Below are 23,513 nucleotides of genomic sequence, written 5' to 3'. Positions count from 1 at the left end.
TGCCAAAAAAATTTACTAAAATTTTCAAAATTCTGCCAAAATTTCTATTATTTTATGGGCAAAATTGTAACTTCATTATATTATTTACTATATTTAAAAGAAATAACTATATTTAAAAGAAAAAGATAATATCAACCTGAAATATTGTGAATAACCTACCAACACAAAACATAAGGAAGTACAGAATCCAAGTAAACAAAATAGCCAGAATAAAACCTAGAACTTTTTATGTCTTAAAATTTCCATATCCATACTTCGTAATAAAATAAGAGTGCATCGATCTCCTTTCTCAATCTACACCTATTTGCTTGCATCCTCTGTAATATTTTATTATTCATGCTATTAGTGATGTTGATTTTCACTATTCGTGCTAATTAATAATATTGAAAATTATCAATCAACACCGATTTGCTTGCATCCTTTCTTCAAAATTTAAGAGTGCCAAGCACCCAACACCTAACCATGAGGTGAGATACCTCAGTGTTTTATGGCAAACACCACAGGCGAGCCACTTAAACGACCATGACGCCCCTGCTCTTTCACAAGGCTGGACATGTCAGATCTTTGGAGGAATTGAATCCTAATGTGGAATATAACCACCCCTGCTTAACCAACCAAGCCCCTACAACATAATTAATGATAATATTATTAATATATTGATCAAAATTTAAAACCCAGGAGGATTTTATAATGGGAAGCACTTGCCATGTTTACATACTGACATATTCAGGAAAGAAGTTACTAAATTTAGGAAAAATAAGCCAGGTTGAATTATCAGCAAATTGAAACCACCCAAGCCTGCCAGTCAAAATCAGTATCTCCTATCTGGTAGAGATAGTTTCAACCCTAGGAGCCAGCCAGTAACAATCAATCTATCCAGACAGTAGCCCTTACAGGAAGGACAGTTAGATATGATAAAGATAGCTCATACAGGCAGGAAAAATTGGTCAGGGTAGTGTAGTCGTTAAAGAAAAGAAATAATATAAGAAATGATTTTGCATAAGCATACATACTTATAATCTAGTAATGAAATTACCATGTTCAAACTTACAGGTTTATGATCCAGTGAGTCAACACAACTTTCAAACAACCCAAAGAAAAATAAGTGTCTAGCTTAAAATTATTAAGATTCTAAAGCTTAAAATTCCACACATAAATGCTTGAAAAGAGACCATCGGGATGAATGAGCTTAAGCATGATCTTTGCCTATCAATGTGAGCAAAAATTCCCGATAATCTCCAGAGGTGTCGGATGCTATAGCCTGTTCCAAAGTCTTGCTGGTCCTCTTAGCAAATACCTCTTTGATATGTTTCATGTCAACCTCAGCCCGTGTTACAACCACTCGTGTAAGTGCATCTTCATCTGTTCTGAGTCCTTCCAGCGCTAAGCGCAAAACCTATCATCATCACAACCATAAGCTATAATTTAAAACCTATCATTACAGGCATAAGCAATAATTAGACCATGTTGCAATGCATAAGCGCAAAACCTATCATCATCAAAACCATAAGCTATAATTTAAACCCTATCATTACAGGCATAAGCAATAATTAGACCATGTTGCAATGCATAGAAAATGATCAATAAACATTGCATTTACACCCCATTGACATTAGACCATGTTGCAATGCATAGAAACTGATCAATAAACATTGCATTTACACCCCATTGACATATTTCTCAGGTAAAAGAGATAAGTGGAAAATAATGAACATAAGAAATTTCTAATATTTTTATTTATTTTTCATTACTGGAGTGTGCTTAGGTTGAGGTCAGCCTATATGTTGGGTGGAAGAATGACCTGTCTAACAACAGCATGCTATCTTTAAATATATGTGAGTCTGGATTGAGCCTGAATGCCCTATATAACAATTTAACCCTCACAATTAGCTCCCACTCTCAATCCCACTAATGAAATTTGAAATTGAATTGAGCCTAAACCCTAAACAAACCAACTAGTCTGCACATCATGAGTAAATCTCTAATAATGAACTTGTAACATCTCTAAAAATGCGGACAATTATTAAAAATAATTAGCATGTAAATCTCTTAACTTTGAAAACTAAAATTGTCAAAAGATGAGAAAATAATCACTCCCTCCCAAAAAGCAAATCTCGTAAAAGCTGGGATACATAACTCCCCAAGGCTCCCCACATATCAACAAAAACGTTTAAAATTCAAAGACCAAATTTCATAAAGTCCTTCCTGATATTGTTAAATGTAAAAGCTGGTATTCAAATTTCATAGCTCCACATGGCTCCCGAAAGATTATAAAAAGGCATTAAAGCGTTTAAAGTTTAAATTAATATGAAAACTGTTATTGTCTTTGCACTTTTCCACTTGAAAGTTGACATTGTAGACAACAGAAAGATGCTTTAACTACTCAAATTAAAGGAAGTATACCAAATAATATTTCTCACCTTTGAGAAGTGTTTTTCAGTAGAGCAAATACAATTGATCAAAACTCGCACAGCATCTTGGAAATCTTCAGGTACTTGAGTCTTCAAGGCCTAAACACAACTCAAAGGCGGAAACTTCAACTAATCTCCATGAGCTAGTTAACAATCAGAAATAAATTACTAATTTCCATGAGCTAGTTAACAATCAGAAAAAAATTACTAATTTCCATGAGCTAGTTAACAATCAGAAATAAATTGCTTATAATGGAAAGGAAGAGATGCAAGGCCACTAAAATATGAGTATTTGTTAGTCTCTAACTAATGGAATGTACACAAAAGGGCCATATAAGACATACATAGTTGACCATATTGAAGTATTAAGAAGAGTTTTTTAGATATCATTTTGGGATTCAACTGCGTTAAGTAAGTCATTCACTTATGACCATACTTCAAAAGAGTTTTTTTTTTTTTTTTTATTGGGTGGTAGAAATCATATTGGAATTCTTTTTGTCAAAAATCTTTTCGGTAAAAGTATCCAAAAAAATCATATTTTGAAAAATCATATTTACATGAGATAAATCTGCATGGTTACATATAACGTTTATATGAAAATTTTTCCTTAATGAGTTCGCTCAACTGGTTGATAAATCTGCATGGTTACATATAACGTTTATATGAAAATTCTCCCTTTGATGAGTTCGCTCAACTGGTTGATAAATCTGCATGGTTACCTATAACGTTTATATGCAAATTTTCCCTTGATGAGTTCGCTCAACTGGTTGTTAATGATGGATTGGGTATTTGGTTGATAAGTTCGCTCAACTAGTTGTCAATGATGGATTGGGTATTTGGTTAGTTCCAAATTAGCAGGTACCCAGTTTAGAATCTTCCCAAGTGAAACACAAACATGTTAATTTACACCAACAAGTTTATTAGGAAGGCTATTCATAAATGTCAAGAATCATTTGAGTTTCCGTAAATATTTCCTTGAAAATTAAATTTATAAAAAAATATTTTATAGAAAATGTAAAAACAAAAAAAGGGCTTTTTATTTTTATTTAAGATTATATATTTGTTTTTTGTTTTTTTAAATAAAATAAAATTATATATATGATTTTAAAAATTTTGAATCTCAAGAAATTTTCTCTTTAAGCATTTGGTATCTACATTGGTTTAATTATAAATTATAATTATAATTATAAATATAATTATCAATTTTAAATTTTTTATTTTGGTTTTTACTAATTCAAATGTTAAAGATTATAACATCTTTACCAACTGGGATCAAATGTTTACCTAGAAGTTAAATCTACTTATGAACCTCAAATATAAAGAATTTTTTTAATAAAAAGTAAATTGGGCTAGGGGAAATCTTGGATAAAATTTGGCTAAATTGTTCACTTCATCTCTGCTAATTTTATAGTTGAGTTTGTTTAGTTTCAAACTTCAAATATAAATAAAAATTACAATAAGAAGTGGACCATTAGAGGGGAAATATTGGGTAAAATGTAATATTATAATATTATATTTTACCCAATATAACCTAGTAAAAAGTGAATGGAGGTAAAAAAAATATTAAATAAAATGTAATAATTACATTGTTTTAATATTTTCCCCACCTCTGAACATACACTAACAAATGCAAACATATCAATTATTATTATTATTATTTTTATTTGCTTTTTTTATTTCTACTGAAGACGTTGCTTAATTTTTTTCTAATCTTTACACACCATGCTATATGGATTCAAGGTCCTCATTTTTTATCATGTATCTAAATATAACATCAAACTAAGATGGATCTAAGCTAGTTTAGTCCCCTCTAAAATAAGTTATATTCCAAATGAATACCATGGATCAATACCATGGGTAATTTTAATTTTATTTTCACCTAGTTAATTTTAATGTTTACATTACACTACCTTACACGTTTCTAGCGTATTATAGGCATTAGTTCTCGGCTCAATGAAAGAATTACATATATCACTCATACTAAAAAGTAATTATTTTTTAAAATTTAATTTCACTATATAAAGTGTGATGTAAAATAAATTTGAAATTTGAAATATTTAATATAACTTTAGGTGGAATTAGTTCGCGGCTTAATGAAAAAATTACATATATCACTCATACTAAAAAGTTTTGTTTTGTTTGTTTAATGAAAAAATTACATATATCACTCATACTAAAAAGTTTTGTTCTGTTTGTTTGTTTGTTTTTTTTTTTTTTATCTCATTATATAAAGTATCATGTAAAATATGTTGGAAGTTTGACAACAAATTATGTAAATTTGGGTAAAAAATATAACTAGTTAGTTTTATACCGAAATAGTAGTTATGTAACGGAGGAGGCTTGTATAAAACTAGTGAATACTCGAGAAATGTAATCATGGAGAATCATTGTTGAATTAATACAGATTCCAAGGGGTAAAAAATATAACTAGTTAGTTTTATACCGAAATAGTAGTTATGTAACGGAGGAGGCTTGTATAAAACTAGTGAATACTCGAGAAATGTAATCATGGAGAATCATTGTTGAATTAATACAGATTCCAATCCCTTGCCCCGTGAATGTTTCCTTGACACCCTGTCAAGGTTTTACCATGTAAATCCTGTGTGTTTATGCGTGTGTTTAAATTCAGTTTTCCAGTTAGTTATAAATCTTTCTTGGTCAATGTATAACTGAATGTGTATTTTTTTTCCTCATTTTCCCCTATTCGAACAACAATTGGTATCAGAGCAAAAGGCATGAAATTGTTGGGTGTCATCTGCGTGTGAGTGAGCCTGCCGCGGTAGAGGAAGACGACTGCGTGAAAAAGACGGAAAAGCGTGAAGCTATTCTCTGCGTTATTCTCTGAGGAGGACTGCGCGTAAGAGATGAAGGGAGGCTGTGAAGACCTAGAGTGCGTTGCTGAACTGGTTCACATCTGAAGACCAGAGCGCGTTGCTGCCGCTCCACATCTGCGTGGTGTGTATTCTCTGCGTATGTTTTCTGAGGGAAACCATGAAGGCGAGTAGAAGCTTGTCTCTGCGTGAAGGTGTTGGCTGTCTCAGCCGCCAAACACTCTGCCGTTAACGCTGTCAGAGCTGCGTGGAGAGCAAAAGCTCTGCGTGTGGACTTTTTTTTTTGCGTGAAGGCTGTTGTTGACTCTGCCTCTGCGTAAGGAGCAAGGAAGCTGCTGGTAGTGCTGCGTGGCATGAGTCTGGTGCTACTATTGTGTGACCAGAGAAATCCCTACCTTTGCTCTGCGTGAAGTGCTGCCATTTTTGATCCAGAACCTGCGTGAGAAGGGAGGTCGCTGCTCTGTCCAGCGTGCTGCCAATACTGCCCATCTGAGCAGAGCGTGAAGAGGAAGTCTGCGTGGCTGAAGAAGCTGCTGCCAAATTTGCGCAAAGCTGCTGCCGAATCTGCGCGTGCAGGAGTGACCTGCCTGTGTGCAGAGCCAGAGCTGCGTGAAGAGGAACCCCATCAAGCTGCTGCTGTTGCCTGTTGAACCCGAGTATTTATCAAAATTTCCAGAACATTTTTATTTTCAGTAGAAATTTTGTTTTGAAACAAAAACAACAGATTGAAATCAAATCAAGGTTTTTTAAGGGGTGGATTTTATACAAATATTGGAGGAAAAGGAAGGGTTTCTTTATTGTACGAAAAGGAAGGGTTTCTTTGTTTGTTTTCAAAAAAAAAAACAAAGGGGTTTGCAAGAAAGAAAGGGTTTGCAAATAAATATATAACCAAAAAAAAAAAAAAATTTCTTGAAAAGAAAAATATAAACCCTAATTCAAAGACTGAGATTTTTTTTTGAAAAGGAAAAACCCTAGTTCAAAGATTGAAGATTGAAACTCTAGAAAAATGGCCAAGATGTCGAATGCAAAATTCGAGGTGGAAAAATTCACCAGAAAGAACAATTTTGCTCTTTGGAAACTGAAGGTTAGGGATCTGCTTGTGCAACAAGGGTTGCACAAGGCATTGGATAGGGCAACTAAGAAACCTGCAACCATGACTACTTCAGACTGGGAGGACTTGGATGCCTGAGCTCTTAGTACCATCCAGTTATGAATGGTGGATGAAGTTCTCTTCAATATTGTTGAAGAGACTACAGCTTCAGGATTGTGGGAAAAACTGGAAAAACTCTATATGACAAAGTCATTAACCAACAAAATTTATCTGAAAAGACAGTTGTACAGTCTTCGAATGAAAGAAGGTTCAAAAGTTGCAGAACATTTGAATGTTTTTAATACACTTATATGTCAATTAACAAATATGGAAGTTAAAATTCAGGAAGAAGATAAAGCCATAACCTTGTTGTGTTCTTTGCCCGAATCATGGGATCACTTCATAACTTCAATCAGCTTGAGCACTGCTGATTCTTTGAAGTTTGAATTAGTCGTGGGAGCTCTCTTGTCTGAAGAAGTACGAAGGAAATCCAGTACTGAAACAGCTGCATTAGAAGCCATGGTAGCTAGAGGACGCTCAAAGGAAAGAGGAGAAAAACCAAGGGGGTCTTCCAGATCGAAATCGAAGGGAAAGAAGTGTAAGGCAAAATGTTGGCACTGCAATAAAATTGGACACTTGAAGAAAGACTGTTGGAAACGAAAGGAATCTGATAACCCAAAGAAGGAAGCGAATTAGGTCGATTCAGGTATGATAGACGAAGTTTTATCTGCTGAAGAATTATGTATGATAGATGAAACTTCACCTAAATGTAATGTCTCTCAGGGTTTAGAAAGCTGGCTGTTAGACTCTGGTGCTTCTCATCACATGTGCCCACATAGAAATTGGTTTACTTCGTATGAAAATGTAAACGGTAGTTCTGTGTTTATGGGTAATAATGTGTCATGTCAGACTGTTGGGATGGGAAATATCAGGATTAAGATGTATGATAACACAGTTAGAACATTAACTAGTGTTAGACATGTACCTGATTTGAAGAAAAATTTGATTTCTTTGGGAGTGTTGGATTCAGATGGTTATAAGTTTACAGGTCAGGATGGCGTCTTGAAAGTCTCTAAAGGAGCCCTAGTGGTTATGAAAGCAGAAAAGGTCGGAAATCTTTACAGGTTAAAAGGAAGTACTCAAGTCAGTGAAGCAGCGGTTGCGTCAGAAAAGGAAGAAGCAGGTACTCGTCTATGGCATCAGCGATTAGGTCATATGAGCGAGAAAGGTCTTCAGATACTGATGAAACGTAAATCTCTTCCTGATATGAAATCCTTGAAGTTAGATTTCTGTAAACATTGTGTGTATGGAAAACAGTGTAAACAAAGATTTAAAGTTGGAAATCATAATAGTAAAGATATTTTAGACTATATTCATTCTGATCTGTGGGGACCATCCCTTGTTGTGTCATATGGAGGTGCTCTATATTTTTTAACATTTATTGATGATTTCTCTTGTAAAGTTTGGGTCTTTATGCTAAAAAAGAAAGCTGATGTATTCAATGTCTTTAAACAATTTAAAGCAATGGTAGAGAAAAGAACAGGCAAATCTATTAAATGTTTAAGAATTGACAATGGTGGTGAGTTCACTTCAATTGAATTTGAACAATACTGTAAGGATGAGGGAATTATTAGACACAAAATTGTTGTTTATACTCCTCAGCAAAATTGTGTTGCTGAGCGTATGAATCAGACTCTTATGGAAAGAGCCAGAAGCATGATCAACAATGCTAACTTGCAAAAGGAGTTGTGGGCAGAAGCAGTATCTACCGCTTGTTATTTAGTTAACAAATTACCTTCAGTAGCAATTAATTGTAAAATTCTTGAAGAAGTTTGGACAGGTCAGTCTTGTGATTATTCACATTTGAGGATATTTGGCTGTGATGCTTATTCTCTTATTCTGAAAAATCAGCATTCAAAATTAGATCCAAAGTCAAAATGTTATGTCTTTGTTGGGTATGACTATGCAGTGAAAGGATATAGGTTGTGGGATCCTACATTGTGGAAGATAGTCATTAGTAGAGATGTAACATTTGATGAATCTTCTCTTTTAAAATCAAATGTTGAAATAATTGAACAAGAACAGGTATCGCCAAATCAACGAGTTCAGTTGGAGGCTAGACCTTTTGGTGACAGTCGAAAGGAAGGAGAGACTTATGGACAAAAAGGTGTTGAAGACACAAAGGAAGCCGTTGAAGTTTCTGAACCAGTTCAAGCTTTTGAACCAATTCAGCAACCAGTCGCTCTAAGAAGGTCTACAAGGGAAAGAAAAACTCCCAAAAGGTATGAAGATTATGCTTCATCTTTTTCTTTGATTACTGAAGATGGTGAACCTTCTTGTTATCAGGAAGCAGTAGATGATACAGATAGCGAAAAATGGAAAATGGCTATGGAAGAAGAAATGGACTCCTTAGCCAAGAACAATACCTGGGATCTTGTAGAGCTTCTTGAAGGGAGAAGTGTTGTTGGATGCAAGTGGCTCTTCAAACTGAAATGGAAAGTTGATGGAAGTATCGAAAGGTATAAGGCAAGACTGGTAGCAAAAGGGTATTCTCAGGTTGAAGGTATAGACTTTCATGAGATTTTTTCTCCAGTTGTAAAACTTGTTTGTATTCGTACTGTGTTGGCACTAACTGCGTTACTTAATCTTGAGTTAGAACAATTAGATGTTAAAACAACATTTCTACATGGTGATTTGAATGAAGAGATATATATGGAACAACTAGAAGGTTTTGTACAAGGTTGCAACAGAAGATTAGTTTGCAAGCTCAGGAAATCATTATATGGTCTGAGGCAGTCTCCCAGACAGTGGTACAAGAAGTTTGATTCCTTCATGGTGAGCCAAAACTTTATAAGAAGTGAGTATGATCATTGTGTATACTTCAAAAGTTTCAATGGCATATTCATTATCTTAGCTTTGTATGTTGACGATATGCTTATTGTAAGCAAAAGCATGGAAGAGATCAACAAGTTAAAGGCTCAACTCTCTAGGACGTTTGATATGAAGGATCTTGGAGCAGCAAAACATATCTTGGGCATGGAGATACATAGAGACAGGAAAAATGATAAGTTTTGGTTATCACCATAGTTTTAAAAACCGTTCACAAAAACCGGTAACCGGTCAAACCGACTGGTTAGATAGCTGGCCGGTCCGAACCGGCCTAAAAAACCCGGTCAGCTCCCTCCTGTGCCCGAAATCTGGCCTTAACCGGTAAAAACCGACCGATTTAGGACAGAACCGGCCGGTTCCATCCTAAACCGGCCGGTTTATGGACAGCCCACCGATTAATGACAAAAAGCGCAGCTGTTTTGTGGTTTAGGGGTTTTGGGGGGGAGGGAAAGGTATTTTCCCTCCAAAAACACCCTCACACTTGCTATAAGAGACCCCTCTCACTCTCATTTGTCTCACACAGCTGATTTGGAGTGTTTGTGAGTTTGTTTGTGAGCTTGGAGAGTGTGGAGTTTTTGCTGAAGTAGTCATCTTGGAGTTGGAGTTGGAGCTATTTTGGAGATAGTGTGTAGCTGTCAGTGGAGTTGCCATCTTCAAGAGGAGGCTAAGGGAGCTAGTTTGCATTTCCAGGTAAGGATTTGCACTTGATAATTCCTCATTTGAGTCTGCTGTCCATGAATTTTTTTTTAATGTGTTATACTTATAAACTTCTCACTTCTATGATCTATCATGTATGCTATAAACTCTCTAGCTATATGCTATCAAATTTTGTAGCTTGAGCCTTGCATGTGCATTTGTTTTCCTACATTTATCTTTGGTTTTCCATTTTGCTTAGCTGCAATTTTTTTTTAAATGGCAGATTTCTTTGCAAATTGTTATTATTTCAAGCAAACATGGCTCCAAAAGGAAAGGACAGTGCATGGGTTCATTGTGATGTAATTGAGGGAAAAATGATATGCAAATTATGCCATAAATCTATTGGAGGTGGGGGTATTCTTAGGTTGAAACAACACTTGGCTGGGGTAAGAGGCCAAGTAAAGCCATGTGATGCACCAAAAGAACTGTTAGGTCCTATTAGGGCAGAATACATTGCCAAGCTTGAAAATTTTTATGAGGATAAGGCTAGGGAGAAGGCCATCCAAGATGAAATTGCAAGGAAGAGGGAATTAATAGAAGCCATGAAAGGGAGTGGGTATGATGATTATGAGATTCAAGACTCCACTTCTATCCCTTCCACCAATGACCCCTTTCACTATGTTCATCCTTCTGTTGGAGTTGGCCAATCATCAAAAGGAACAAAGAGAGCAAACATCCAAATTTATTTCTCATCTTCTGCCAACATTGTCTCTTCTAAATCTAATCCCACTTCCTCCCATCCAAGTTCTCAACCCACTTTGGATCAACATTGGAAAAAACAATGCAAAGAAACTTCTCACCAATACATTGCTAGATGGTGGTATGATTCAGATATCCCATTTAATGTTGCTCGCTCACCTTATTACCAAGCTATGTGGGACTCTGTTATAGCTGCAGGAAAGGGCTTCAAAGGCCCTAGTATGCATGACTTGAGGGGAGCTCTTTTGCAAAAAAAAATATCTTCCATTGATGAGTATTTGGTTGAGTTTAAAGAGTCATGGCTCAAAACAGGTTGTTCCATTATGTCAGATGGATGGACCGATGGAAAGAACCGCACTATCATTAATTTCCTTGTTTCTTGCCCTCAAGGAACCATGTTTTTGAAATCAGTTGATGCATCTGATAAGATAAAGGATGCAATCCTTCTATTTGAGCTTTTGGATAACGTTATTCAGGAAGTTGGGGAGCAGCATGTTGTGCAGGTCATCACTGATAATGCCTCAAACTATGTTCTTGCTGGAAAGATGCTTGAGGCCAAATATAAGACCATATTTTGGACTCCATGTGCTGCACATTGCATAGACCTCATGCTTGAGGATATAGGCAAAGTGGAGTGGGTAAAAAACACTGTAGAGCATGCCAAGTGCATTACAAAATACATTTACAACCACTCATGGGTATTGAACCTAATGAGGAAACACACTGGAGGCAAAGAGCTTGTTAGGCCTGCAATTACGAGATTTGCAACTCACTTCCTCACGTTGCAATGTCTCAATGGTCAACATAAAAACTTGCAGAAAATGTTTTCCTCTGAAGAATGGTCTGAATCTCGGTGGGCTCGTAGACCAGATGGAAAAGACACCAAAAAGAAAGTGTTTGACACTTATTTTTGGAAAAGGTCTGTAGAGCTTGTGAAAATTACCGAGCCCCTTGTTAAGGTGCTAAGGTTGGTGGATGGGGAAAGATTGGCCATGGGCTACATTTATGAAGCTATGGATCAGGCAAAGGAGCAGATACGGGCAGCTTACAAGGACAGGTTAGCTAAATATGGCCGTATATGGGAGATCATTGATAATAGATGGAACAATCAACTCCATCGTCCTATACATGCAGCCGGGTATTTTTTGAACCCAAGGTATCACTATAAAAATCGGCTAGGAGATCAGCATGATGGGGAGGTCAGAGCTGGATTGATTGATTGCTTGGAGCGCATGGTCCCTAACCATGTAGACCAGTTGGAAATACATAGACAACTTACTATTTTCAATATGGCAAGTGGTACTTTTGGCAAAAACTTGGCAAAGATGGCAAGAGATGTGGACCAACCAGGTAAGCAATTCCAATTTCCATTTTGTTTTTCATTTCAAGTTAAAATTGTTTACGTTCTTTACAATTCAAATTATAAACTAAGTTACTAATTATTGTCTTTTTCTTTGCAGCACATTGGTGGGAGTCATTTGGTGGCCAGTGTCCTCAATTGCAAAGGTTTGCAATTAGAGTCCTCAGTCAAACTTGCAGTGCTTCAGGTTGTGAGCGCAATTGGTCTGTTTTTGAGCGCATACACACGAAGAAGAGAAACCGTTTGGAACAAAAACAGTTAAATGATCTTGTTTTTTTGCAATACAACCTTCGACTGAGGAGGAACCAAATGATGAGCAAATCACCTGATCTAGATCCCATTGTGTTGGACGATATTGATCCAACATCAGAATGGGTGGAGGAGACTGAAGATCCTGTGTTTGAGGCTGATTTTGATATCGACATGGCTTTAGCAGGGGATGAGGCAGATTATGTGGTGGCATCAGAACCAGGATCAGTAGCGGCATCAAGGAAAGGCAAGGAACCAATGGAAGGCACTAGTCGTGCAGGTCGACAAACTTGTGCTTCCATTAGGTCCACTTCTATTGTCATTGGTGGCATTGATACTGATGTTGCAGATCAGGCTGAGGCATCCTCAGACTCTGAACCAGATGATGTCTATGTAGCTCCTGATGATGATCCTGTGTCTAGTAGTGGTGATGGACTTGATGATTGATCATGTGTACACTGTAGACTTGTAGTAGGCCAATGGCCTCATAGCTTGCAACATTGTTTTTGGACTTTATAGGCCATTTAGAGCCTCATTTCTTATGTATTTTGCTATTTTGTCGATGATATGTATTGCACTCGGTGCCATTTTGATATATTCACCTTTGCATGGTATATAAATGAGCAAACTTTGCATATTTTGTCTCTATTGGCTTGGAATCATGGTTTTACATCTTAAAAATAGTTTTGTTTCATTAAAAATTAATTATTTAATGTATTTTTTAAAAACCGGTTCGTTTAGACCAAACCAGTCCCAGTTAGACCGGTTCCGGTCGGTAAACCGGTTCTGGTTTTAAAAACATTGGTTATCACAGCAAAAGTATGTGGAGAAAGTACTTGAAAAGCTCTCTATGAACAATGTGAAACCTGTTAATGTTCCACTAGCTTCCCATTTTAAGCTTTCTTCGGTTTTGAGTCTTAGAACTGATGAAGAAAAGTAGTATATGTCTCATGTACCATATGCACATGCTCTAGGCAACTTAATGTATGCGATGGTATCTACAAGACCTGACATTTCACATGCAGTTGGAGTTGTCAGCAGGTTCATGGCAAATCTAGGTAAAGAACATTGGCAAGCAGTGAAATGGGTGCTTCGATATCTAAGAGGCACAAGTGACCATTGCATCGTCTTTAATGGTAGTGAAGGATCAGTCTACGGATATGTAGATGCTGACTATGCAGGTGATTTGGACAAAAGAAGATCTACTACAGGTTATGTCTTTACTCTTGCAAGTGGAGCAATTAGTTGGATGTCAAAGCTTCAAGAAGCAGTTGCGTTGTCCACTACCGAAGTTGAATATATAGCTGCTTCAGATGCCAGTAAAGAAGCAATCTGGTCAAAGGGTCCGCTCGATGAGATTGGAAGGATGTAGGGGAAAATGAATGTACTTTGTGATAGTCAAAGTGCTATTCACTTGGCTACAAATCCTGCTTATCACAGCAGAACCAAGCACATTGATGTAAGGTATCATTTTCTGAGACATGTGATCGATGGCGGAAAAGTAGCTCTTCAAAAGGTCCATACACGAGAGAATTGTGCAGACATATTCACAAAACCAGTTACAGTAGAGAAGCTGCGATGGTGTTTAGCTTCTCTTGGTTTGCAGAAAAGATGATGAATGGGCATGGGCAAGGGATTAGGAAAATTGTTGTCAAGGTGGAGTTTGTTGGAAGTTTGACAACGAATTATGTAAATTTGGGTAAAAAATGTAACTAGTTAGTTTTATACCAAAATAGCAGTTATGTAACGGAGGAGGCTTGTATAAAACTAGTGAATGCCCGAGAAATGTAATCGTGGAGAATCATTGTTGAATTAATAGAGATTCCAATCCCTTTCCCCGTGGATGTTTCCTTGACACCCTATCAAGGTTTTACCATGTAAATCCTGTGTGTTTATGCGTGTGTTTTAATTCAGTTTTCTAGTTAGTTATAAATCTTTCTTGGTCAATGTATAACTGAATGTGTATTTTCTTCCCTCATTTTCCCCTATTCGAACAACAAAATAAATGTGAAAATTAAAATATTTAATATAATGTTACGTGACAACATCTCCTTCATTACTCGGTTGTAACGTGCCTCTTGACGCAAAAATCTTCCTTTTTGTTTTTAAGTTTCCATCTTAAAATATGGGATCTTCCTTTTTTGTTTTTAAGTTTCCTTCTTAAAATATATCTATTGAGGACAAGGAACCACTTGGTTGGGTAAGTATGGATTCTAATAAGAGAAAATAAACTTCTTATTACACTTTATATCCACTAGAATGAAATTTGAAACCCATTTAGTAAGAGGAAGTGAGAAGATAAACCCTTCCTTAAACAACTTTTCTACCTCAGCTTTTATCACAACAACCTTTTTCAGGTTAACAAGTCAAAGCTTCTGTATAATGCCCACCATAAAGATTTCCTTGAATATATATATATATATATATATATATAACACTAAAAGGAAACCTCGCAGCTTTTCTACCTCGGCCTTTATCACCATAGCCTTTTTCAGGTTAACAGGTCAAAGCTTCTGTATAATGCCCACCATAAAGATTTCCTTGAATATGAATATATATATATATATATATATATATATATAACACTAAAAGGAAACTTAATAAGAGAAAAAGAGCTTAACTCATCGGACCTTTCTTGACTTTGGACGACTTGAATTAACTGATCCACTAATTTCTTCGAAGTGAGAAGTGTTTTCGCCGTCTATGGTTGATGAGTTTAGTTATTTTTATCTTATTGACTTGGTGGTGACTTGAACTAACTGATCCACCAATTTATTCAAAGTGAGAAGTGTTTTCACTGCCTATGGTTGATGAGTTAAATTATTTTTCTCTTATTGACTTGGTGGTGACTTGACTCTTTGTCCTGTAGGTTGGAAATCTTGATGGACGAAGCAGAAGCACAATTACAGCCTGAGGAAACATCTAGCAACTAGGCATAAGATGAGACGCCAGTATAGTAGAAGTGGGTTACATGAATTCTGTGTGGTAAAAACCACTATGTAAAAGCTTTCCTTGAAAATCCATAATCTTAGAAGAGAACCAAGAATAGCGATACCCTACGTAAGGTTGGAGATTTAGGACACTTGGAAGGAGTATCTAGGCGACACCAAGGAGAAAGGATGAAGAACTAACCTGTCTAGAAAAGTTGGCAAGAAAGCTAACAACAAGGATATTCTTTGATGGGTGTGCAAGGAATCATTATACTAGCAAATGTCCATTGATAAAAGTTAAGAAGGTTCAACACAAGATGACCAAACATCAATGGGCACCTTGCAAGTTTTTGGGTAACTTAATTGCAAGTTTAGGCGCACCCATGATAGAAGGTCACAAGTTTGTTAGGTTGAATCCTATAATGGTCCTTGGACAAAGCCTTAGACACAGTTGCTTCCAAATGGAGGCGGCCTTAACAACCACTTGCCACCACAAATAGCTCACTACCTAGAAGCATGTAATGGAGCCTAGGGTATCAACAGAGGTGCCTAGATTAGTGAAAGGTTGACAAAGGAGGAATCACTTTGTAAGAAAAATGAAGTGTGGAGACCATCTTCTCCACATTAATGCTAGTTTAGGCAATTTGTTGTCCAAGAAATAAGACAGTGGGCTAGGAGGTGCTAGTGCACAAGTTCCTTCAATAATTTGTTAAGTTGCAAAAGGCAACTATATAGGCTTGAGGAAAAGCTGAATACTTTTCCTTGTGCAACCACAATGACAATGCCAAAGCAAAGGAGTCAACCAAGGAAAAGCTTAATACCTTTCCTTATGCAACAACAATGACAATGCCAAAGTAAAGGAGTCAACCAAGTAATGTGTGCATTCAACCGAGATGGTTCAAATATGAAAACAAACCAAGTTGACAATAAAGATGCTCGCCCTCCTTCGTATATGGGGACCTAGGACGAGCCAAAGTGCTCCTTTGGCAGTTTAAGGATGATTTCCAAGATGAGTCGAAGACCATGAGATTGTTGGTTGAAGGAAACAAAAGCACTAGTGCAAATGTGCCTCTCTTAAACAAAAGGTATGGGAATATTTTTTAGTTAGCACATCACACTTATTAAACTTTGGACAAATTGTTGGACCATTTGAGGGAAATGGTTGTGATGGCCATTTACCACCCTCTTCTCATTAGTAGTTGTCTTAAGGCAACTTACCGCCTAGAAGTTGGTAGTAGAGCCTAGATGCACCAAGAAAAGGGTCAACACCAATGAAGGAGTTAGAAATATTGGGTTGTGGTAGTTGACTTGACAATTTAGAGGTAAAGGTGGTGATCTTGCCTTGGTCCAACAGAGTTGTACAAACAGAATGAAGTGCAAAGGGAAGTGCCTGGTTTGAGAATGATGGAGTACTTTCTTAGGGAGTTGGCTTGGGGACACCTCTATTCCAATGGTCTTAGAGAAGTTCAATGTATGAGAGCATCACAAAGAGGCCAAAACTATGGAAGCAATTGTAACACTGAGGAGTGTGACACCTAGACAATTGCACAACCTTCTTAGTAGAGATTTGAGATTCCACAGTAGCAAGAGGTAGTTCTAGCAATGGTGGACACTTAGGCTACAACAACAACGTAGGCATCCAAGTGCATTACGACGAAGTTGGCAAAATATGCTCTGTCAAAGGAAGCAATGGATAGTGAGCAATTACACAAGTAATTCTGCTAGCCACAATATAGTGGTTAGAGAAGCCAACCACAGACAAATGCACGAGTCTAGACAGTAGACTTGGAGGATAGTAAGTTCTTGAGGATTTTGATAGGAACAACAATGGATTTTAGTGGGGGAGGATGTAAGGCCTATTACCCACCACTAGTGGGTGACCCATATAGGAGAAATTTTTTTCCTCAATTTGTTTTCAGCCGGCAGCCAATAGCCTCTTGTAGCCACCAGATAGCTTGATGTGACACCATTCTCCGCCACACGAGCCAACCATTGTGTGCCCTCACACATATGTTATGATTGTACATATGCTTGAAGGTGGTCCTTCCAACCCCAAAGGTATGAATTTTCATTATGTAATTGGGTGTTTATGTTCGCTTTTCTTGGGCACATTTGGACATGGATTAGTGAGGGGATTCGGTGGAAAGAATAGGCTTGGATTGTACTCTTGTTCCCTTGTCCCAACCTGAGGGTTAATCTTGTATCCTAGTCCCGTGGGATCTCCTCTATTGGCTACTAGCTTTAGGAATGGCACTACATGGGAAACCCTAATTTTGGTTGTGTAGTCCCGCTTCCTGACACCATATATCTCACTCCCCTCCATTCATTATAACCCCTTTCACACTTTTCCCATCTGGATCCACATTTGTCCATTAGGTCCACAAGGTGTTAGCCTCCCCCTCCCCTTGTCCACACTTTGTGTCAGGCCTGGAACAATGCCCCAGAGGTTGATGCAGCTAAAAAGAAATATAAAAGCATAATTTGGCCACTTACAACAGGAAATGTACCACAAAATGCAAAATATGGTCGAGACATTAAAATTTAGTGCGTGGGCAAAAACCAACATGAGCTCTACCCCCATCACTATGGCCATCACCCTGGTTCATAAGGCTCCTATGAGTGCTCCCTGCATCATTAAGGAATCCACGATTGTCCCAACCCACGGTGGGTGATGAAATGGCCAAGCTTAAGGGGGAAATCACTGCTAGATCATACACATCATGCTCTCATCCCCTGGAGCCCCGAGCAATAAAGAAAGAGAAATCAATAAAAGTCAAAAGGCATATGAAGAATGGTGGAAAAACAAAGTTCAGGGTAATTCATTTACCACAATTGCTCCCTCCTACATTCATATATCCAAGGTGTGGGCTTCCCTCATTCTAGCTTCCCTTGTACCATGGCATGTGGTTTGGAGCCTTCCCAATTGCCCCATTCCATTCCATCATCATTTCACATGACACCTTCCATTTGATGGATGTACCATGGACTTTTCACTCCCTTAGAGGCTGAAACCACCTAATAGGGTCCTTTATTAACCTCTCTTGTCGAACTAGGAAACACCTGTACATTTTAAAGCCCATTTGGAAAGGCATGCCACTATGAAGTGTCCACTTTTGCCCCTGTTTAGCAAGCTTATTTACTCAATTGCACTAATTATTGGTTGTACTAGAAGGTGAGGAGGTGCATTGGATCTTATATAGGATTGCAGTTGGGTCTCCATTTTGGACTTGGTCTCCCTATACGGGATCAAAGCCCTCCAGAGGGTCATCATGGCACTTGTAGGGTGAGCGTTGAGAGACACGGGCCTTCACTACAACAGATCATTGATTGCCACATCATGGGATTCTTCAGCACCACACATTGCTTGTTCGTGCCCTAACCATACAGAGATGATGATGCACTTGGACCACGTTGCCTAGCCGGTCACACATGTACCCAACACTTGCCAATTGATCTAGGGCCCAGATGAGGTTTTTTCTCCTTCGGAGAGACACGATAGGGCATGTATCATCTTCTAGCCTTCACTGATGGAGCATTGACTTGTTATTGAGCCATTGGAGACCCATGAGACCATTGGTTGTGCCCCACAACCACTTGGGAGCACCACATGATGTTTTGCTTGGAAATCAAGGGGCCATCCTTGATCATTATTTATGGGGACCTCCTCTTCGTTATGGCACATTGAGGACTCATCTTGGCCTTCCAACGTCCCTTTCTACTTCATTTTGCACTATTTCAACCATCTTGGCATGGATTATCATTCACTTTAGTAGCTATTTACTGGGCTTGTCACCAAAAGCATGTATTGTGCACATTTAAATATTATTAGGGGTTCTTTATGACTATTTTGAACTTGTAAGAGGCTCATATAAATATGAGAGACCTCATTTGTATTTGAGCATCATACTTGGGATTTTTGGCCCACTCATTAGAGATTTTCCTTACTACGCCTGCTCACATCATCTCAAAGATTTTATGACTTTCAATTCTCTATTTAAATATGTTTAAATTCTCTATTATTTTCTAATTCTTCTTTTTAAATTAAATTAAAAGTTTAATTTTTAATTTGTATGAGTTTCATTTTAAATTAAATAAAGTTTTTTTTAATATTTATAAATCTCACCCATGAGGCGTAGAATAGACAGTGATAGGGTGTACTATTAAGGAACTAAGTGATGTGAAGGTCATCGGTTCGAAACTCCATGGGCAAAAATCCAGCCATGTTAAGGGCTAGTGTGGCCTAGGCTGGGTTGCGATCCCCGGGTAATTATGACAACTTAGATGCCCCTGGGTCGCGATGTCTCAAGCCAAAGGTTCATGCAATCATCGTGTAGTCATCTCAGGACTCACACAACTCAGCAAAAAAAAAATTATATATCTCTTTATGATCTTAATTTTAAGACCTTTTATCCCGCCCTATCATATCTTTAATATTTTCTTCTCCCATAACTCTTGACCGATTCCTTCCTCCCCTTCCTTTTATTTTGTTTCCTTTTTTCAAGAAATTTAACTCATTTTTAATAATTTTTAATAATTAATTCAATTTTTCCATTAACGATTAATTTCCTCCCCATTCTATTTATTTTCCTTGTGGTAGTTGTTCACATCATCTCAAAGATTTTATGTCCCTGATGATGGATGGAGTATCCACTCGAAACGTTGGACAAACTGAATTCGCAAACACTATGCTTTTCCAAAAATTCATTGTACAATTTCTAGCTAGCTAGAAATTTCTTTTTCAATCCAAATTTAGTAGAGGGAAGGCCCAAAAGCCTCTACAATCACCCTCTAGCCATTCCACACTCAAGGGAAACTCCCTAGATGTGTTTTTCACATAGTGGGTTGGCTGATCAAACAAATAGGTCGTTGTCCCTGTTTTTTTGTGCAGGTTTTATGGGCTGTCATACGGGAAAACAAGCTATTTTGACTTATAACTCCTTAACTAGATTTCAAAATTGATAAATAATCACATATTAGGTTAAGGTAAGTTCAGTAGACCAAAATTCATAAGTTACACATTATATCTTTGAATTGTTTTAGCTACTAATATCTGCTGTTGGAATTTTGCTATGCTTTAGAATTGTTTTTACACATGACAACAAATAGAGTAAGAAGGTCTCCACCCCATTGACTCCATATAAGGCACTAGACATAAACCAAAGTTACTGGGGAATATTTAGGGACTCATCCCTTGGCTGTTTAGGGGGTACTGGGCCTAAATAACAGGGGGTTGGGCCAAGGTGATAGTGGGCCCCTATCCCATGTGTACTCATCGAGCAAGCCTACCAGGGCCTTAGCAGCCCTACTAAAAAAGATCAGTAACAGGAAGCATTAGTGAAAATCAACTTGGTGGGTAGGCACTACGGAAGAACATCAATTGATTAGCAAGGAAGAATGAGCTAACCTAGTCCCAAAAATGGATGAGCCAAAATGGATTCAAAGGAAATCAAAGACACACCATTAAAGGAAGACCCTACTTTTCAATAAGATTTGGCACCTCAAAGAATGGTAAAAGAGGAATCCACTATTCCTCTAAATCTGAATCAGGAAGCAAAAATCTTGCATAGCCATCGAACTAAGGTGAGTTGCGTGGATCAGGCTAAAAATGATGAGATTCTAAAACAACTTGAACATCCAGATCAATGCAAGCAAAGATTGTGGGGAACAACACAGACTTCAACCAAAGCGACAAAGGTTTGTATGACAATAGTAAAGGAGAAAAAAAAAATCTCCTTTAGTGACAAGAAGTTGCGCATGTAATCCAATTTAGGTGTACTAGTTCTAGATTTTATTATGTAAGCAATTTGTCAAAATTTACTTATGCAAGAAATATCGGAATGTAGTTTTTGTGAACACAAGTATTCTCTATAGTCTATAATCAACGAAAAAGGAGGTGACAATATAGAATGAAATCTAAGGCTATCAAATTTTGTAATCTTGCTGTTAAGCTTGACTACAAGTACAATCCTTTATAATATAACTTTTCTAGTTGTGATTTTAGAGAAAAAAAGGGAATAAATTGTTAATCTTGTGGAAAACAAGGGGACCTACTCAAAGGAAAAGTAAGGATGACTGAAAGAACTTACATGGCTTGGAATTGATAAAAGAAGAAGAAGAAATCAAACCAAATGTACAAGAAGATGATTGCTTCCAAGCAATATCTAAGGCGGACTATTTTTTAATCAATAACTTAAATTTTTAGTTGAGACATGAATTGAGTACTCCACATATCAAGCTGAATTCGTATACTGCATAAGTGGATTCCTGCATCAATGAGAAGAGACAACAACAAGGTTGCTAAGGTGGATTCCAATTTCAAAAAGAAGGGACGGGTAGATGATCATGTGAGTTGATATCGATGAATTCTACCTTGAAGATAGAGGAGATGACAGTTTGATGGAGCACAAATACAGGTCCAAGGATATGGAAATATGAGAAGTTGAAAAATAAAATAGTATCTATGTCATATCTGTACTAAAATCATATTTATAAGTTTTAATCTTGGATGTAAAGAGAGTTTAATAAGTGAAAATAGCTTTGTCATGTTAAAGGAGGGTGTTGGAGTATAACACTCCAACACTATAAATTGATGTAACAAAGTCATAGTATGTTAAAGTGACTTTAATAAATAGTTATTAACCATAAAATGCCATTAGTTAGGATAGTCAGGTAAGTAATGAATAAAGACATAAGGGAATCTCCCTTATTGTAAACAGTGACTTCTTTAAGAATAAAATAGCACTTCTTATCTTTCATCTCTCGTGCATATCATTGCAAGTCCAAGTCTAGTGATCAAAGTCATATTTTAGAAGTCAATAGGAGTTGGTCAATTTCAAGGATGCTAAGGCAACAGGTTAAGAGAAAGAAATCTCTATTACTCCACTACATACATATATTTTCTGGATTAAAATGGAACTACTCATTCATACATGCTATCATAATATTAATAAAATGGAACTGCTCATTAATACATGCTATTGTAATATCCATTCCTAAATGAACATGAACGCTTTCTTTTATACCCGGAAGGTTCAAAATCTCAATACATTAATTCAGGTTGTGTGATCAATTACAACAAAAGTAGATAAAAAAGTTCAAATCAATGCAATGCCAAAACAAGCTCAAAGTAGAGAAGAAGAGAACGAAATAATGTATTGTATGAAAATAATAGAAAGTTTGAGTTATCAGACCTTGTTAATATGATGACCATATGCATCCTTGTAACAATTGAATGTAGCATTCAATTGAGCTTTGCTCCTTGTACTTATTATTCGAATGAGTTCTTCGTAATTATCTTTTCTGCTCGTTATAGATTCATTTAGCTTCTTTGCTTCAGAACTTGCAAGACGCATATCCACTTCTGGACCTTCATACCGATATGAACTTACAAGCGCTACCAGCAACTGCAACAGAAAAATAACTAGATACACATTAAGGCAAACACAAAGATCTATGGCATTATGTCACTTTTTACATGGAATTTTAATCTAATAACTGCATACATTGACGGGACTTACAGTTGTCTTGCTGTTAATCTGCTCTTCATTCGTGAGAATACCCTAGTTTAAGGAGAAATGAACAGCTCTATAAAAATACCTCGGCTCTAGTGTTTCAACTTGCAATAGTTTCCAAGACTCCAGTTAAAGACCACTAGACAGACTCATTAAATTGTTATCTGAGAAAAAGATGTGACTTATCTACTTTGTTGTTCTGTTCATAACTTGTTAAGAATATCTACAAACATCGATTCCTATATAGAAATGTCTGGCATTCCATGGGATCACAATGCCCCATAAATGTTACGAATAATCGAGAAAAGACAAAACTCCTGAAGGACTTTGCTGTTAATTATTGTCTTCAAGGATTGCTTTGCTTCTGCACAGAGCATATCCCCATGGCTTGACAGAGCCAGTTACATTCTTCTGATTTCATCATGAAATCATATACTCGTAAGACAACAATCCTTCTTTACATTTCAATTAGAAAAGTAAACATATAAAAAATGTTATTCACCGGTTGTGAATTTTAACAGGATGAGTTAGGCCAAAGTGATAATGCCGGCTACCAAGCCACAGCATAGAGACAAGATCGAATCAGTTAAGATTACACTCCAAATACTAAAGCAGGGATCCATCATCGATGCAATGCATATATATCATATCCTGAGGTTACACTGTTATAACACCAACCAGAAATATATACGCACTAAAGTTCAAAAAACACAAACTCAAGATGCCAGCTCCTGCCCATAAAGGATACACATCAATACTGATGCAGTTTCAAGAGAACCCAAAAATATGACACTAGGGTGAAGAAGCTAAAGTCTGATGACAGATATATGCTGAAATCCATCTACGG

General features: G+C 37.0%; 1 protein-coding gene across 2 annotated transcripts in view; it reads right to left on the bottom strand.

Moving 5' to 3' along the window:
• Nucleotides 1-983: 983 nt before the first annotated feature.
• LOC149267167 (annexin-like protein RJ4) overlaps nt 984-23,513 on the bottom strand; it is a 28,130-nt gene continuing 5,600 nt past the window's right edge. For both annotated transcript variants that reach the window (XM_089431662.1, XM_089431655.1), the window contains exons 4-6: nt 22,346-22,558; nt 2,421-2,510; nt 984-1,396 (exon numbers count right to left, since the gene is read on the bottom strand). In XM_089431662.1, coding sequence (XP_089287788.1) covers nt 1,190-1,396; nt 2,421-2,510; nt 22,346-22,558 — 510 coding nt within the window. In that variant the 3' untranslated portion in view covers nt 984-1,189. The remainder of the gene's footprint in view (nt 1,397-2,420; nt 2,511-22,345; nt 22,559-23,513) is intronic.

This window comes from Pinus tabuliformis, chromosome 6 (genome assembly GCF_031772625.1).
Source record: "Pinus tabuliformis cultivar Carrire ecotype Pingquan chromosome 6, CPIR1, whole genome shotgun sequence".
NCBI classification, from domain to species: domain Eukaryota; kingdom Viridiplantae; phylum Streptophyta; class Pinopsida; order Pinales; family Pinaceae; genus Pinus; species Pinus tabuliformis.
Note: the sequence above shows the minus strand (reverse complement) of the source record. Positions and strands in the feature narration are given on the sequence as shown.